The sequence below is a fragment of the Schistocerca serialis genome, chromosome 7 (genome assembly GCF_023864345.2).
Source record: "Schistocerca serialis cubense isolate TAMUIC-IGC-003099 chromosome 7, iqSchSeri2.2, whole genome shotgun sequence".
NCBI classification, from domain to species: domain Eukaryota; kingdom Metazoa; phylum Arthropoda; class Insecta; order Orthoptera; family Acrididae; genus Schistocerca; species Schistocerca serialis.
The window spans coordinates 182,518,692-182,538,927 of NC_064644.1; the positions used below are offsets into that span (position 1 = coordinate 182,518,692).

Consider the following 20,236-nt stretch of genomic DNA (forward strand, 5'->3'; position numbering starts at 1 on the left):
CCTTGAGGCAAAACATTTTTAATATTTTCCCAATCTGAATTTAATATTATTCTTTTCATTTCACTTGCTAAGGTGACATTTGAAGAGAAGCTTGGAGAAGGCCGAGTGTAAATTTCCTTGTCATATTACAGTATTAGGGGTAGTTTTCACCTAATCAGCTACAAACTGGGAGACTAAAGTGATTAGGATGATATTAGTGAGAGTGAATCATGTCACATTGTTCCAGACATCTTATGCAAAAATTACCTTGAGTAGTATCTCAGTTCTGGTAACCAAGAGGCTCAAACTTTTTGATTCAGTTACCATAGAATAGTTAATCAGTGATCTAACGCCATTACAGCATTACTGTATAAGGCTGTAAATAGGAATGTAAAGAAAGATATTTCTGCTCAACAGGTATCACAAGAAACAAATTCAGATAACCTGAGCAGTCAACATGAAACATTCATCTCCGGGGCTGAAAATGTTGAACACAAAAGTGTCTGAAAATGTTGAACACAAATAGACTCAATTCAAGAACAATATGCCTTACACAGGTACGCACTGAGAAAAGATGCAAAGAATAGCAGATATCTAGTGTGGTCTGATAGTTGTGTTAGAAAGCTGCTCTGAAGACAGAGTGAGCATCACTGCAGATTTAAATGTAGGAAAAGACACAAAGACAAACAAAAAAAAAGCAAAAATTATTGTAAGGTGTGCCACATGTGAGAGACTTTCATTGACTTCAAAAGTAAAATTCTATCTACCAATCTGATAGAAAATCCTAAGAAGTTTTTGGTCTTATGCTGAATCAATAAATGGATCATGGCATACGTTCATACACACTGACCATACTTACATCAAAACAGAAGCGAGGTGTAATCCTGCATCATCTTACTGACAAACGATACTCGCAACAAAAGTAATTTCTATAGTAACAAAATCACAACATAAAATGTCAAATATAAATATTCAGATATTGCGTGTTGATTTGATTTTAGTTAGCATGTGGAGAGCTGAATTGAGGGATGATGTCTGTCTTTAGCACAGGGCAGGACAGCAATCACAGCGCCTCAGTGAGAGGAAATACTTGCTGGGACACAGCAATAAGCATTTCATGGATCGTCACTCTGACCTGGAGGTGTGCAGACACACCGAAAAATTATATAACAACAATACTGAGAAGTTGTAAAGGAAGTTAGAGAAACTTTTGTGATGAAGAATAATCATGAGTGATACTTTATTAGTTTGTCAATGCACACTAAGCGGCACAAAAAACATAACACTTAAGTTTTTTTAAATTAATCACTTATATGACACTAACTTAATACTTAATGATAAAATATTATGTATGGCTTCATCTAGGTATTTAACAATGGATAAAAAAAGAGCTAATAATAGAAGACAATTACAAACAAATTAAGCAAGAGACAGAAAGAACACAAATGGATTCACACTTCAAGCAAATTTTGGGAAAGTTCATGAAGGTAATGTATGTCCATTTTGGTTTTCAACACTTCACTCTTCACTTGACAAACCTCTCTTCATACCTCCTCTTGCACTATCAAGGGATTCAACCTATCAGATATGCTCCCGATTAATGCTGCAACGTCCTCTTGAGGGATCATCTCCCATTTTTTCAGGAGAACCTCCCACAGGCCATCTTGGATCTCTGGAAGGAGATCTCTCCAGTTAGTCCCATAAATGTTGAATAGGATTCAAATTACAACTTTGAGCATGCCAAGCCATAGCCGAGTCGCCGCTTCATCCAGTAACTCTTGCGCAATTCTCAGAACATGTAGGCATGCAGTGTGATGCATTGGTGTAAAGCCATCACCAATAAATGAAGCAAAAGGCAAAAAACATGATCCACAATAATTTCCTGCACATATCAATGCGCTGTACGACTCCTATGGTCCACGGAGACCAAATTCGTCTTTGCAGTCAGGATGATTCCTGTCCACATCCAAAAACCACCATGAAAAGGTGTCCTGAATGAGAATATGCATGGGGAATACTTTCCAAAGTTCTCCAGAGCCTCTCTCTACCATTAGGGGATTGCAGGTCAAATCAAGACTCATCAATGAACAACATATGCTCCCATTTTTGTACTTTCCAGACACTATATTCCCCGATGACACAGATGAGCAGTGTAATGCTCTCTTTCTGGGGCTGTAGCAGGTCTTCTCAATTGAAGACTGGTAACACTGACCCCTCAAACTTGGTGGAGTCAATTTTGTGCTTCAGCAGCTGTAGTGTGACAATTGTGAAGACCTTGAATTGATAGAAGTGGTTGTCTCTTGCTGATACTGATCTTATTGAGACTGATCTCAGCTTCCATGTATTGTTGCCAGTTTCCCTCTACCTTCTCACGATTCTAGAAATCGTGAAAGTTTTCGTTCTCACTACTTCGGGGAACATAACGCATTTTGTGGCCACCTCCAGGGCTTAATAGCGTGTTTATTCTTGAAAGCTGATTACGATAATCACAGAAAGACTCTACAAACACATCTGATGGCCAGAGATCAACGCAAGGAACAGCTAGAAGAGTGAGAAACATTATTTCCTCACATCTGGAGATGTGTTTTTCAGGTTGCACAGCTACACTCCAATTTTTTACATCCAGAGCAATGCCAATACAATGCACTGTCAAAAGTTATCGCATAGACTGCTACACTTTGATTAAACAGATAATTAATCATCATTTATTGTGTAGTAAATTTTTTGGTCAGTGTATTTGAAGGACATGGAAATATTTGAACTTTTAACTTACAGTGCGACAGTTATTGAACACTATGAAAAAAAACTTAAATTACATACAAAATATCGTCTGCACACACTTTTTTCAACATTTAAATGTCACTACAGATATTTGGATTCAGGTTATGACATGCGTGCTATCATTGGCGATGAAGTGCTGCAGATGAATAGCGAAATTCTTCATGACCTGCTGAGTGTCAGAACATTGATGCTGCCGAAGACCTGTATGACTGTTTTCAACTCAGTAATGGTTTTAGGGTTATTGCTATACATCTTATCTTTAATATAGCCTCACAGAAAGCAGCTGCATGAGTTCAGATATGGAGAATATGGCGGCCAGTCGAGGCCCATGCCAGTGGCCTCTGTGTACCCCAGAGCCAGAATGCAATCCCCAAAGTGCTCCTTCAGGACATCAAACACTCTTCTGCTTCAATGGGGTCGAGCTCCATCTTGCATAAACCACATTTGGTCAAAATCAGGGTCACTTTGGATAATGGCAAGGTTATCATCTTCCAAAACCATCACATACTATTTGGTATTCGCTGTGCCAAAACAAGGAATACCACAATGATTATTCCGTGACTGAACACTGCACACCACACAGCCACCCGCTGAGGGTGAAGAGACTTCTTGATCACGAAATGCGGATTCTCAGTCCTCCAAATGTGCCAATTTTGCTTATTGACGAACCCATCCAAATAAAAATGGCTCACAAAAACAACGTGTGTACGCATGCACACGGTAATTCCCATCAGGCCTCACAGCCAAACATGCAGATTAAACATCCTAATGCAAACCATTTAGAAATGACGACAATTTTATTTCATGTAGTTCAATCATTGTCACCCTGTACAACTGGCATGGGAAGTTTTTCCTGGTTAGTGGTGTAGAAGATTAGCATTGTTTGGATTTACTGTAGTAATTACACCTTTGGTCTTTGTGTCTAGAAGATAAGTATTAGATGTACACGGTCAAACTACAGCTATACATATCCAACAGCCAGCCATGTTAAAAGCAGACACTCATTTAAAATGTACTGTACAACATTCTTGAACTTTATCAATTTATGCTCAATACTTCATACTACAGAAATGTAATAATAAAACATGTTCCAAAAATTGTATAAAATACAAAAGGGGCAGGCTATTTCTGTTTTCTAGTAGGGTCATACTTTTTTTAATTGTCCTAAAAATGTCCAAATGACAGATACTGAAATAAGTGAACACTTCATAGAGGAAAAACCACTGGATCTGATGGGGCACACTTGTGATTCTACACAGAGTATGCACAAGAACTTGCTCCTCCTCCACCAGCAGTGTGCTGTAGGTTTGCTGCAAGAACAAAGCATTGCTAGTGACTGGACAAATGGGGCAGGTTATTTCCATTTTCAAGAAGGAGCATTGGACAGATGCACTAAACTTTAGGCCTGTATCACTGATATCAGTATTTTATATAATTTTTGGAACATGTTTTATTATTACATTTCTGTAGGATCAAAATCTCATGAAAGGAATCAGCACGGATTTAGCAAATAATGGTCATGTGACACCAAGTCATCTTGTTTGTGGACGAGTTGCAGAAGGCAGTAGATACTGGCAGCCAGGTTGATGCTGTGTTTCTTTACTTCCAAAAGGCTAATGTTACAGTTCTGTACTGTCACCTACGAGGGCACTGCGTATCGGACCAGTTGTGTGATTGGATTTAAAAGCTCCTAGCTAACAGATCAGAACAAAACAGAGCAGCCACTAGTAGGGACTAGAAAATTTAACATCATTTTTGGCAGAATTCCCATCTACTTTTGGCAAAGTTTACACCTACTTTTTGCAAACTTCATGTCTATTTTTGTTGAAGTTCATGTCCACTTTTTAATTTTTTTTTCTAAATGTTCAGCTACACAAATTTTAAAGGTTGCCACACTATTAGTGAAGAACAACAAAGCCTAGTTCTCGGGAATTAACCATAAAAAAAGAAGGAAAAAAAGGAGGAGGAGGAGGAGGAGGAGGAGGAGGAGGAGGTGACTATTTAAACTTTCAAAAACGGTTGTTCTATTGAAAAGCAGCAACATTTTCTCACTGGTAAACTGAAAGTGTCTACAATTTAAGGTGTTTATAGACATTATTTGTCTTTTACTGCCCAATTTGATGATTACAAAATCTGCAGGCTAGTAATTTTGACCTTTCACAGGCATTCATAGCCATGTGACCCATGCTTGACAATACGCCAGATAGAACTAACAAGGTAACTATCGGAGATGTAGAACTGAACATAAAGTAACTCTGTTTTAATGTCAGGAGCAGAATTTTGACACAGTCAAAAAAACATTACAGATTTTGTTTTCCAGTCGCTGTAGCACAGTGTGTGGGCACTATAGGCTATATTGACAGATGGCTACGTGTGTACGCAAGCTAGAAGTTTGACTTCCAGAGGGATGAGGAGCAGTATGGGGAAACAAGCCCTGCCCTTCTTTCATAGGACAGTAGCCTACAGCAGAACTGACACATTGTCATAGGTATTGCCAATCTCTTCTGGTGTTGTAAGGGTCGTAATCAAAATCCTTGATGGACCAAGATTAGTTGCTTCAATTATTTCAAAATAAGAAATTAAAATGATGAGAAACACACAACACAAAGAATGTGGGGATGGCTACCATGCAGCTACTTGTTGAGGTTAGCAGAATGTTGTTAAAATAGTTCAGGTCCAACCTCTAGCGGTATTTGACGCAACCACAGTTCAAAACATCTGCCACCTAATTAGCCATGTTAAAAGTGTTCACATTATACCATCTTCTGAGCTTTAGTTAACAAACAAAAACATACACATTTCTCTGTTAGAAAATGCTGGGTCCCACAGCTGAACACTACATTGCATTATGCAGAATGCATCTTTAAATAGACCATTCAATCACCTGCAATTGGCATGGCAAAACAGAATGCATTGATATGTCATTGCATTTGTACACTTTTTATTTTGTGAACAGTTTCTTACACACAATCTTTCCAGATTTGGCTTTGCTAGATGATGTACAGTAACAGTAACTCAAAAGGGTTACATTTTTGATATTTATGAGCAGAAATTAACAGTTATTTCAAACTATCTCTGATAAAATAGTTCATCTGGATACAATTCGTTAAAAAATAACATCTATTAAGTAATTTCGTGTTTTGCATTTTGAGGCAGATTTAGTAACTATTTTGCATTTATCGTAAAATGCAAATTTTTCCAGTCACCAACCGTCAAGAACACTTTCTTAATGGGAAGAAGTCTTCAGACATAAAAGTATCTTCCGGGAAACTGCCAAAGGACCATCACCATTCACAATACACACTGAAGTGACAAACATCAGGGGATAGTGATATGCATATTTACAGATTGCAGTAGTATCACATATACAAGGTATAAAATGGTAGTGCATTGGCTAAGCTGTCATTTGCACTCATGTGATCCAAGTAAAAAGGTTTCTGATGTTTGAACACGGAATAGTAATTGGAGCTAGACACATGGGACATTCCGTTTTGGAAATGGTTACAGAATTCAATATTCAAAGATCCAAAGTGTCAATAATGTGCCGAGAATACCAAATTTCACGCAATACCTCTTACCACGGACGACGCAGTGACCAACAACCTTCAGTTAACGACAGAGCATTAGTGCCTGCACAGAGCTGTCAGTGCTAACAGACAAGCACAATGTGTGAAAGAACAACAGAAATCAATGTGGAACATACGACGAACTTATAGATTAGGACAGTGTGGAAAAATATGGCATAAACGGGCTATGGCAGTTGACAACTGATTTGAGTGCCTTTGCCAACAACTTGATATTGTCTGAAGCGCCTCTCTTGGGCTTCTGATCATATCAGTTAGACTCTAATAAACGACTGGAAAACTGGGGATTTTCCCATACAACCATTTCATGAGTGTACTGTGAATATCAGAAATCCAGTAAAACATCAAATCTACTATGTTGCTGCAGCCGGAAAAAGATACAGCAAGAACGGGGCCAACGACAACTGAAGAGAATCATTCAACGAGACAGAATTGCAACCCTTTTGCATATTGCTGCTGATTTCAATGCTGGGCCATCAATAAGTGTCAGCGTGAAAACCATTCCACGAAACATCATCGATACGGGCTTTCAGAGCCGACGACCCACTTGGGTACCCTTGATGACTGCATGACACAAAGCTTTACGCTTCACCTGGGCCTGCCAACACTGACATTGGACTGTTGATGACTGGAAACATGTTGCATGGTCGGACGAGTCTCATTTCAAATTGGATCGAGTGGATGGAACTGTACAGGTATAGAGACAACCTCATGAATCCAGGGATCCTGCATGTCAACAGAGGACTGTTCAAGCTGGTCGAGGCTCTGTAATGGTGTGAGGTGAGTGCAGTTGGGAGTGATATGGGACCCCTGATATATCTAGATACAACTTTGACAGGTGACACGTACGTAAGCATCCTGTCTGATCACCTGCATCCATTCATGTCCAATGCACATTCTGTCGACTTGACAATTTCAGCAGGACAATGCGACATGCCACACGCACAGAATTGTTACAGAGTGGCTTCAGGAACAATCTTCTGGGTTTAAACACTTCCACTGGCAACCAAACTCCCCAAACATAAACATTATTAAGCATACCTGGGATGTCTTGCTTACAACATGCTGTTCAGAAGAGATCTCTACCCCCTCATACTCTTACAGATTTATGGACAGTCCTGCAGGCTTCGTGGTATCAATTCCCTCTAGTACTACTTCAAACATTAATTGTGTCCATGCCATGTCATGTTGCAGCACTTCTGTGCGCTCGTGGGGGCCCTACACGATATTAGGCAGTTGTACCAGTTTCTTTGGCTCTTCAGTGTACAAATGTAATGTATTGTATATAAATAGGCAGAAAGATGCATTATTGTGTAACTACACGATTGCAGAACAAACAATGGAAGCACTCAGCCATTAAATACCTGGGAGTGTGTGTGTGACGCGATTTGAGGTGTACGACGACATAAAAGTAGTCAAAGGTATGGTAGATGCCCCACAGATTCATTGGAGGAATTCTCCGGAAGTGTATATTGCTCATTAGTCTGGGATCCACACCAGATAGGATTGATAGAGCTGAGTAACAAACTCAAGTGGCAGATGCTACATGACCAGCATTGTGCATCATGAAGTGGTTTACTGTTAAAATTCAAGGAGCAGACGAGTCAATCAATACATTGCTTTCTCCTAAGTATTTCTCACAAATCGATCATGAACATAAAATCAGAGAGATTCAAGCTCACACACTGGATTACCAACAATCATTCTTCCCAAACACCTTTCATGCCTGGAACAGGAAAGGAGGGCAGTGACAGTGGTGCACAAAATACCCTCCTCTACACACCATCAAGTGGCTTGCAAAATACAGATGTAGATGTGATATTCTGTTGTAAGTTATCTTCTTAATTATGTCTGAGGAAACATCAAAGATGGAGAAGGGTACATAATTACGATGGATTTTTTTTCATGACAGATGCTCTTGACACCGTGACTTCTTCTGACCTCAAATCAGTTGCTTATTCTATTTCATAAACTGGTGGTACAAATGAATACTTCAGTACTGTCCATTATAGTTATGATTTCTGTACTATTAGGAAGATACATAGTCATTAATTAAAAAGGATAAAGTTTCAAATCTGCTTTCATATATCTACCTTAGGTGGTATTCCTTCAGTTTCTAAAAATTGAAACACTTAAAATATTTAGCTGTTTAAATCAAATAATGAAAGCTCCAGGAAGGAATATCAACTATAGGAAAAGAGAGTGTTACTTACCAAAAGAAGACACATTAAGTTGTAGACAGGCATAAAGCTTTTGGCTGCAACCCTCATTAGCAAGAGAGAAACCCGCATCATTCATACACACAAGCAAGCACACCTCATGCACACATGACTGCCAACTTCAGCATTCTGCCCCGAGATGCTGGAGTTGGCAGTCATGTGCACATGAGGTGCACATGCTTGTGTGTACGAATAGTGTGTGTTTCTCTCTTGTTGATGAAGGCTGCGACCGAAAGCCTGATGTAAGTGTCTCTCAACTGTGCATGACTGCCACTTAAGGTGTGTTCCTTACGATAAGTAGCAATCTGTCTTTTCCTACATTATTTAGCTGTTTAGATTTTTTCTTTAGCTCATTTGTTCATATACTGTATTTCCAGAAACTGTACAAAACTGAATTTAGATATGCTAACTGAAAGGTAAAATGAAAATAAGACACAGAGAATGAAAAGACCAATCACTGGAAAATAACAAATCAGAAAATGTAAATATTAAATAACAGTAGTAAAGAAGTTACTTTCTTACAGGTACAAGTTGTGCAAGACGTCTCAAAGATGACAGATCCCTCTGAAATCCTGTAAGAACTGCATTGGAGACTGGAACTGTGATGTTTGTTGCGTTCACATCCACATCGCCCATTTCATCTTCCCACAAAGATGTTCTCGTCTCAAGAAGACAGTCACATATGAGTAACTGAGCAAGCTGGTGAAGTGAGTAAGATTAAGGTTTAACATACAAGCTGATGAGTACACACAGATACTTACATGCAATAACAACAAATATTTTAACATTTTCCAAGTACAATACTCATCTGACAAGGGTACCATACCTACTGGTCATCACTAATTCCATCCAAATTTATGGTACATACAGGGCTTACCCAGAAATGAAAGTGACAAGTGGGAGCTACAGATGCCATGGCATTTAGAAAAAATAGCACTTTTAGTGCCAGCCGGACAGGTATGTGCCATTTATGTTAGTGCTATTTCCAGCAGCAGTTAGCACAGCAGAAAGAGTACTAAATGGTAATCTGAGGGTTGTGGGATCAGTTCTCTACTATGAAACTTTTTTTATTCTCAATTTTTACATTACTTACACTGAAAATAACCCAAAATAATGCTTAATATATTGTATTTATTACTATTTTCAAAAAAGGCATGAAAAGGAAATGCAAAGGAAAATTTGAGATTTGAAATAAATTTCAAGGAACTACTGTACTTACAGCTTCCATGAGGACTCTGCAAACAACTTTCCAAGAAGGGATTGTAACGATGCACATTTTATTTCATTAATTTCAGTTTGACCTTCAAGCAGCCTCAGGAGCTGCACCGAATAATTGGTTCCCACAATGGATAAGAATCGGCCCACTGGCCACTGGGCAAACCACTAGCTATGACTACAGAGCTCATTCAGTTGCTAGCTCTTGACTGAGCAACATGGATTTTTTTAGAATATTATCAGAACACAGCGAGAATATTGCCACTGTAAAAAATGCAGTGTTTATAAACGTGTTCAAGAAGCTGAGAAAATTACTGCTTCCCATTCTTTCGATTAAAATACCCCAGCACATGTAAATCACAACCTGTAAAATAATAAAAGTATCTAATTTTATGTATGAAGTTGTCCTGTACACATTACAGTCCCTCCCTGGAAGTTTCTTGCAATCCCAAATTTTCCTTTGCCTCTCCTTTTCATGGCTTTTACGAAAATATTAATAATTACAATATACTGAATGTTATTTCTATTTATTAGCAGTGTAACTAACAACAACAACAAAAATTCCATTAGGGATTCAGCCCCCATGACTGCTGGATTGCCATTCTATGCTTCTTCCATTGCGCCCCGCCCACTGGTGCCTGAAAATTACGCTGACATAAATGGCTTGTGCCTCAACTGACCCAAGCCTAAAATGCTATTTTTTCCTAACCAATTGGCCATCTGGAGCTCCCGTTTCTCTTACTTCCATTTTTGGCCAAGTCTTGCATACACCATAAATGGGAACGAAATTGGTGAAGATGAGTAGGTGTGGTCTCCCCTTTTGGGATTAATAAATACTCTTTTTTTTCTTTTCTCAACTACTAACGTATCGCATATGGTGTTGAATTTGTTATCGGAAAATACAATTTAAATGCAATGAAAAAGAGATAAAAACAGTTTTGTTGGCAGAGCTAACATGATAAAATTTCACAGTATAATCCTATTACTGTACTTTGCTGATGCTTCTGAACACTGGGGTTGCACTGTAGAAGTACTGCATCTTTTATATGTCACATGCAATGCAACTACAATGCACACCAGGGATCATGAATCAAACGAAACAACCTGCTGACAACTAAATTCATAACACATCATAAAAACACACACAAATAAAGTAAGTATCAATTGCAGACACAGCTTCAATTTTGAGATTTTTTTTTTTTCCATCAAGTAACTGAAAATCAACATTAAAATTTTTAACTGCCACGAGAGAAGTGAAAATGATCATAATATAGCAAAGACAGCACAACAAAGCTTAAAACCACCCAATTTCATCAAAGCCAGTTCTCTTAGACAGCCTGTCAAACTGAAACAAAATGTTAAGACAATGGATATTCTAGCACAGAAGTAACAAACAAGAAATGAGAAAAGTCAACCACTCACCTGAAAATGAATGATGTCTGGCGCATTCATGTGAACCCCCCTCCCGGTGTGTGTGTGTGTGTGTGTGTGTGTGTGTGTGTGTGTGTGTGTGTGTGTGTGTGGAGAATCTGATACATAAACTCAAACTATACAAAATGATTGCACAAATCTACAGCACCTAGCGAGTGGACTAACAAGACAGTAGGTAGTGAGCATTTAATGGAATCGGAAACACAATCATTTTACTCACATTTGAATCCATGTGATCTCACAGCGTGCAGCAATTGTTGAATATAAACAATGGAAAAAAGAACAGCAATTCATCGAAATATTTTATTAATGCAGATCTAGATTTAAACTATTACACAGACATCTTCAGTGCATATAACAACAGGTAGCATTAGCCCTGAGTGTCACTCAGTAAACAAGAATAGTGGTGTAGAGTTTACCGGAGTCTAAGATTAACTCCTGTAAGAGCTACACCACCAATATTGTTTATGACGTGACACTCTGGGACTAATGTCACCTGTTGTTATATGCAACGAAGATGACTATGTAATAGTTGAAATCTAGATCTGCTGTTATTAAATAACAGATTTCACAATCAGTTGCTGTTCTTTTCTCCATTGACAAAATTATTTGTCAATGTTTGATAATGGACATATGTACAGGATGTAGAGGCTGATTGGAATATAAGTGTTGATGAGAAGCTTTGCAAAGGCAATGGCATTTTTGATATAGGCATACATGAAGGATCTGGAGGTTCTTTGAAATATAAGTGTTGATGGTAAGCTGGCAAAGGCAAAGGCAATGGCACTTTTGCATCAAATACTGGAAACCAATCATTTATGTGGTAGGTTTGAGGCTCTGATGTAGCCTTAGCAGTAGCTGTTAGTTTCATTTTCTTGTAGGACACAAAAATAAGGGAGGTTGGAGCATAGTGTATTTCCAACATCAGCAAAGTGTCTTTCAAATATTAATATCTTTCAAGATATTTTTATCTCAGAGAAGGGTGGAGGAAGGAAACAGTTGCCTCGGGTAATTTAGGAAACATTGGAAAGCCTTAAATCAGGATGAGTATCTTATCCACTACACTACTTTGCTTAGCTTTCTTGTGTTGATTTTTGCGTGCATCATAATGATGATGGAGAAAACATGGCATTAGAATGCATGTAAATCACTAAATAAACTGAGAGACATGTTATTACTGAAACACTAGAAGTATTTCCTAAAGAGGTGCAGTTTTCTGAAGATGAGCTATAAAATACAAATCGCTATCTTTAACAACTGCTTTTATACAACACTAGCCACAATAATTCAGCATGATATTGCGCAAGATAAAAGATTATAGTTTTACTACCATTACAACTACACACCAGAACTGTGTTGTCAGATGGTCTGCAGCTTGCGTAAGTCAAACTCTCATCAAGAAGACTGCCTGCAGTGTTGCACAGGGCCAATGCATGTTGGGCTGAAGAGCGTGCCCGTCTTCCCGGACTCCTGCTACTGCAGTGTACTAATGCAGCACGTCGAGCACGGAAAGCGGCTAACATAGCTCGTGGCAAAGGGTCAGCTAGGCTTTCCAGAATCTCGGGCATTGCCTCAACGCGGGCGTAGAGCCTTTCTGCCTGAGTTTCCTCACCCAACATCCAATAAGCAACTACACCAATAACACCTGACCACCAGTGAGCAACTTCATCTTCACTACCTGCAAACATAAACAAAAAAAAGAAAAAAAAACTGGTACATTTATCATACACAATATAGAACAAATAACCTGAACTCAGCTGTAAAAGAAACAGAGACATTTAATCCTATGCTAGTATTATACAGCTACTGTGGGATACTTACTCCAAGTGTACCAGAGCACACAGAGAGCTTACAAGGCAGGCATCTCTGGAGCTGGCCCTAGCTTGGAACTCCCAAATTAAACAAATTCATATCCAGATAGGCATAGCTTAACTTCTTGAAGTGGTCATAATTTAACATTTCATAGGGAGCATATGTAACTTATGGAATGTCCTAGATGTCACGAACCAGGGACAGAGGTGGTGTGTGTGTGTGAGACACTTTTGTGCCTAAACAGATCAGGTAAGACAAGCCATAGGTGCAAACATATTAGAGATGCATCTGTGAGGTCAGACTAACATATGGCTTCTTAAAAGGGCCAGCAACACTCAGTTGTTACAGAGGTGGAAGTTTTTATGACCGACTGATGTTGCCTTGTAACAGTAGAGCGCTGGTAAAGATTACTGAAAAGGCTACAACCAAGCATAACACACGTCAGGTGAAATACGAGGAAGATTGGTAGGATAATGAATGTCCAGCAGCAATTTCAGAAAGCAGAGGAGTACTAAGAGCATATAAAAATGCAGCATGAAGCAAAATTTCATTCAGCTTAAGGATGCCCAGCACAAATGAAAATAAAGCTTAAATAAAAGAGGCAAGGGGCTGGATAGCATAACAACTTAAATCAGCACACCCCAGTTGTGAAATTATGGCAACAAATTTGAAGATATTACAGTCCTCGACACTGCCAAATCATCTAGATATGAAGTATACCATCTAGGTTAACCTCGCAAACAGCAGAGAAGGTGACTGAAACCAACCAAGTCAAAGATTATCATCACAAAACTGCGCAATTTTTTACAGTAATTCAAGATACATTTACTACCAACAATTGATTTCTAGTCCTCAAGAGGCAAACACAGGCTGTTAAAAATCTTAAAAACATGTGGAAGGATAAAATTAAGAATCTGGAACTGAAACCAAAACCCATATCCCAATTTTAAAGAAAAAAGAAAGAAGCAACATGGAAATATTCCTACAGACAAATATCACTGTCATATTGCGTGCATAAAATTCTGGAATGCGTGGTTAAAAGGTATCTTGAGCAGCACGTCGCAGATCTAAAAAGAAATTTTTGGAGAAAAGTGAACATGCTGGATGAATATCATCATGAGCTCTGAGGGCAGGCAAGTGTTAAGCAAAGAAGAGAAGACTAGAATGTAGAAGGACCACAGAGAAGGGCTATACGAGGGAAAGAAACTAGATGACAATACAAGGGAAATACAAGTGGATGAATGTGAGATGGTGGATGCGATACAGCAAAAAGAATTTGCCAAAGCACTAAAAGATCTAGGGCATAACAAGGCACCTAGGGTAAATGACATTTCTTCCTAATTATGAATACCCTTCGGAGAACAATCCACATGTTAAAAATGTTCCACTTTATATGCAGGCTATAAATGGGTAAAATACTCCCAGACCACAAGAAGAATGTAATAAATCAAGTTCCCAAGAAAGCAGGTACTGACAACTGTATGACTGAACCATCACTTCACTGTTGCAAATACCAACACAAATTATCTGCTGAAGAAGAAACTGATTGGTAGAAGAACACTTAATGTTCCAAAATTTTCAAGCTAAAATTGTTTTTAATGAAAATATTACGTATTACATTCAAATATTTACTGTAGTCTAAAATTCAAAAGATAATTGATTCTTGTCACTACATTTGCAACACAGTACGTATAAATCATATTTTTTTAGGAACTGAAAATCACAGAATAGTATTTATTACTTACTTGTGACATGAAATGCAGATGCATGCTGATGCTTGGAAGCGGTAGCAGCAACAGCGTTTTCCATAAGTAGCTGGACGTAAGTGAGAACATCTGCTGTCTGGGTACGGCGATATGGTTCTGAAATCTCTGACATCTGAGATGTAGTTCCAATTAATGGAGTGTTTCCTGCACCTGGTGCAGCCAAAGTTTGTAACGCACACAGAAGAAGGTGATCACGGTAAGCACGTGCCACACATGCTACTGGATCAGCACGCGAGCCCAGTTGGCTAAAGGGTGATGGTGCTGCAGCAGCAGGTCCATAGATCCATCGACCAGATACAACAAAGCGATGTCCATATGATGTAAACAACCACTGAAGTCTTGCAGGAACTTGGCTACGGCATACATTACGTGCCAAACCAAGATAATACCTATAAGGAAGACCAGATGTGCCTATTAGCTAGTTAAATATAGAAACTTATGCTTCAAAAAATTAGACTGTCACACATGAGATTCACTAATTTTTTGTTTCAAATGTCTTAACAATGCTGACTTACAATATCACTGTTTCCACATATAACAAAAGCAAGTACACAAAAACATGTAATGAATGAAATCATTAATAACAGAGAACTTGTACGAGTTAAAAATGGAAAAAGGGTAGGAGGAGAAGATAACAGGGGTTTAAGTGTCTATCGACAATGACATCACTGAGACAGAGTACAATGTACAATAGGCAAGGAGTGGGAAGAAAATATGTTGTGCAATTTTCCAAGGATCCATCTGGGCATTTGCTTTAATCAACTTACAGAAATCTTAAAAACCTAAATTAAGATGGCAATACGGAAGTTTAAACTATGCTCCTTTCAAATGAGACCCCAGTATGCTTACCACCAAACCACCTTGCTTAGTGATTAATAGTAGAAAAATAGGGTTGAGGATAGGTCATGCTTTTGTTGGAGGAACCATACTGTCAAACATACTCATTGTTATTTAAGGAAATGACAGAAAACTTAAAACAGGGCTGACAAATCAAAATATGAACATGGCGAAATACAAGTCTAGTGTCTCACATTAAACTACCAAAATAGAAGATCCAAGAGAGGATCTTTATATGCTTTAAATATTTGAAAATGCACATACTTCACTTGTGATATATACCACGCCACCTTCTCCTTACTCTGTTACAGTCATCAACAATAAACAAGAATTTTTTTGTAACTTTTAACCACTAACAAGGATGTATCTCACCTGTTTAGTATCTGCATGAAAGAGGGACATGACTCTTTTATACGAAGTGCAGCTGCAACATATACATCTGCCATTTGCTCCACAGTTAACAGATGGGCAGCTGCTTCAGACATATTGACAGCACTCAGTGCCAACATAATGCCTGTCCAATGACCATCTGCAGATCCTCCCACAAGATGTAACTGGTTCAGTCGATGATACACTTGTGACAGGTCACGAGCAGAATTAATGGCCTCCCGTCGTGTTGAGCTAGTATAAAAAATGAAAAGTCAACATAACAAATATATCATGCAAGTAAAATGTACATGCAGTTCCACAATAAATATTAAATAAAGAAAAGAAGTTTCATAACTTCATAACAGAGGGGTAGTTCTGAATAGAAACTATCAGAAGCATCTCAAGTGCAAATCATTTGAAACTTGGCTACTAACTTAACATACAGTATCAGATCACAGTAATCTGATTTAATTTTTGTAAATCACTTGTCCCACAATTGCAATTCTTATAAAACTGAATTACATATGAAATCAAACAAATATCTTCTTCTGCAGATGGAGAATATATTTTGCAATGGAAGTAAAATACTATATGGTGACAGACTTCTACTGTTGTTTGGTCATGTTATCATTAACAGTGATTGGGAATCAGGGTTGCCACAAGTATCCCCAAGTGAAATTCCCTGATATTTCCTGATTTCCAGACAAGTTTTAGCATTTTTCCCAGACAAGTTTTGAGATCTCAAGGGTAAGCACAGACATAAGATGAGAATCCATCTTTGCAGCTATGGTACAAAAAAACAATAGTGCCAAACGAGAAAATATCTAAATAAAACTTGCAAGCAGACAGCATTTCCTAATGTGAGCAACAATCTTCAGTACTAACAGCAACATCTTTTGTAATGAACTATTTTTAGATGGAGAAAGCAAGCCAAATGGTATATATGTTTCATTAATACCACTGATATTATTTTATTTCAATAAAATGAAACAAATTTGTTGGCCAAAATACGTATTTCTTTGGAGTCACAAGACAGATTTAAAATATGTTACTGATTTCAGAAAAAAACATCAGAAAAAAAGGCCTTCTGAAAGAAGTGTATAAGCCAGTGAAGAGTTGTGTAAACCAACAATATAGGTGACCACCAATAAAATGTTAGTTGTTCTATGTTCATTATTGTCAGTTATCACCCAATGTGCAACGTCTATTACTTTACAGATATTATCTGATTTTTCTTTCAGAAATATTTTAGCTTACAAACTGCCAGCAACTGCCACAATTTTCTCCTTCCAATCATCCATATTTTGTAATATATAAACTACTTTTAAAGTGCCAAAATGTACTAGAACAGACAAAACATCTATATAACGCCACACCTTACAACATACTTGCGGTGAGACAGTTGCAATTTCTGAAATCCATCGCCCATGGCCTCTGACCTGCTGAGGAGCACTGCAGTCCTAGGTCCACGGTGCATTATGCCACACAAATACAGTGCCGGCCTGCAGCCAGGTCGGTGAGACTAGATCTGATGGGCAGGATCTGCACGTTAGTGGGAAACGATGGGCTTCAGATCAGCAGGCCCAATCCGTTAGAGATAGACGCAGAAATGGCCTGCGGTTTTGGCCTGTTATGGAAATCCACTAGCATGGCCAGCTATTCAAGAGTCACAGATAGCATGTTGATGAAATGGGACCACAGTGATCAATCCATGCAACAGATAACTTGTGAAAGTACTGTGAGAATCAATAATAATGAGGATATGTAGCAACTCACCATAAAGATGATTGCTAAGCCGCATTTTTTTTTTTTTTTTTTTTTTTTTTACAGGCAAGCAAAAGACAATCGCACTCTCACAACTAAATTTTTGGCCATAGCCTTTGTCAGAAAACGAGTGCACGCACACACACTTTGACGCAATCACTTATGACTCATGGACACGTTAATGCCGTCTCTGGCCACTGTGTCTACAGTCTCTGAGAATCAGATCCAAACAAACCAGTCCTCATGCCTCACTGCCTGTCATTGGCAGCTGTTAGGCTAGCGGCGACAAGCGGTGGCAGCACTGACTGCAAACTGAGGTGAGTGGTAGGAAGGGGAGAAGCAGTAGCAATGAGGGAGTACGGAAGTGGCACATGTGCTCAGCTGCACCCAACCAGTGATAATGCATGACATCTCAGTAAACAAACCATTTCATCTACTGAGTGCTTTCCAGTTGTCATAACTACTGACAGCATTGGGAGAACCAGTCATGACAATTTCACCTGGTGTGCAAGACTTATGACACATGTGAAATACCCTCAGATTTCAGGAGGAAAGTTATAATTCCAATTTAGTGTTAACTGTTTATTATGTTGGCAAAATAATGATTTGACATTATCAGCACATATCATATAAAATAATATGCTTAAATACAATCTGAGTATATATTTTTGGACATGGGTCGTACTGATCATCAATGCCACAAGTCCTGAGCAATCTTAACTGGCCCTGATAGGGATGCAGACTTCTTGGTGTTGGACAAATGATGGTAGTGGCAGTACAGTTATTCACATGTACCGTAACAGATACTGGATGCACAACTGCGCCAACAAGGGATACCACAACTGTAGATACTGGGATCATTCTTCCTGCACGGTTCAGAGTTCCATAAGTGGATGGGACTGCCCATTATCATGAGCTCCTGTGTTAGGAGAGTGACGGAATCAGCCAGCGAATTTACAGCTGTGTCAACAAGGAAGTCCATGTAGAGAAGTATGGTTCCTGGCAGGCATGTCCAGGATGTGTAGGTGCCACTGCTGGCAGATCAATGGTGCTAATTGTGTGGGCATAGGGGCCACCTTTCATCGGCTGGTTTGAGCGATATTCACTGCTGTTGTCATATACAGATGAATTAAAATAAGGTCTTGGTTTTGCATAATGTATTGTTTTGCACAGAACATGATCGACATGCTGTAGCTTTCCAAGTGGATAATATTTTCTAAAGTCTCATTTCATAGCATTATGGCAACTCTTCTTCAGCCTCCTCTCCTCCAGATGTTATTTACCCTTATCCTGTCCAATGCAGTTACTCAAATCATGTAAATGACATGTCCACTTCACTTCCAAGTTCTCTAACTTCCTCACTTCCTATAATGTTCCCACACTCCAAATCTCCAAATTAACATGGACATCATCTTTTTTTTTTTCTTTCTGGTGATACGCTCTGGAGTAGTTACCATTTGCAGACAGGAATATGGAACTATTTTACCTAATCTAGGACTCTTCCTCCTTACTTTTGTTTCTCATTAGAAAACAATAAGGGGTTAAAATTTATCCTCGTGGTTTAGCACAACCAAACACTGTCAGTAATTTTCACAGTCCCAATATTTAAACATTCTAATTGACACAAAGAATCTTGTGAATGATACCGTGGCTATGTAGCAATATAAATGACATTGACAGAAAGACAGCAATATTACCCACGGAGTCAATTTTTTTATGTTCCTGGGTCAGATAAATATCTTTAGTGCCCATCATTTCTCAAGACGCAAGATGAAAACTCCAATTTGATGATACATTAAATTGCAGAGACATATTAACCTTGTAATGAAATCTGATCTGATGACTATGTTATGAGAAATGAAAATCTGCACCCTGCTTATCAACAGTGGCTGTCTACATACAGCAAACCCCATTATTACATTTTTCAGTAGACTGACCCAAGAAGTGTAAAATACAAGAAAGCATATGAAATGCAACAAGCAAAAATGAATAAATTATTCTAACTGTTATTTTCTTTATATTGTTCAAAATATAAAATAAAAACAATTTAAATTTTGTCTGAGAGAGAGAGAGAGAGAGAGAGAGAGAGAGAAGAAGAAGAAGGAGGAGGACGGAAAAAAAAAAGAAATCGACAACAATTATTTTTGTTTCTTTCTAACTGCAATTTGCTCTCCAAAATATACAAAGCACCAATCACAAAAGCAGTAGCCATTTGATGACACACACAAATTTGCACGCTCATTTCCCTCTTCATTCTGATCATATCTAATAGTGTACAGAAAACACAGAAGCAAAAGTATTTCGTGAAACCACATTAGAGAGACTTGTTACTGATAATCATTATAAAATTATGGCACATGAACCTGTAACAGAATGTTGGTTAATACACTAAAGCTGGTGGTCTTCGTAAACAGAGAACAATAGGCACAAAATCTACAACTGTTTGGTAAAAAGATCACTCGGTTCTGGGACATCCTGG

At 38.4% G+C, this 20,236-nt stretch overlaps 1 protein-coding gene across 1 annotated transcript in view; it reads right to left on the reverse strand.

Annotated features, from left to right (window-relative positions):
• The window catches only part of LOC126412208 (sterol regulatory element-binding protein 1), a 96,654-nt gene that overhangs the window by 33,850 nt on the left and 42,568 nt on the right, over positions 1 to 20,236 (reverse strand). Inside the window, exons 10-13 of the mRNA XM_050081691.1 lie at positions 15,997 to 16,245; positions 14,767 to 15,176; positions 12,556 to 12,887; positions 9,086 to 9,262 (exon numbers count right to left, since the gene is read on the reverse strand). Of these exons, the coding sequence (XP_049937648.1) occupies positions 9,086 to 9,262; positions 12,556 to 12,887; positions 14,767 to 15,176; positions 15,997 to 16,245 (1,168 nt within the window). The remainder of the gene's footprint in view (positions 1 to 9,085; positions 9,263 to 12,555; positions 12,888 to 14,766; positions 15,177 to 15,996; positions 16,246 to 20,236) is intronic.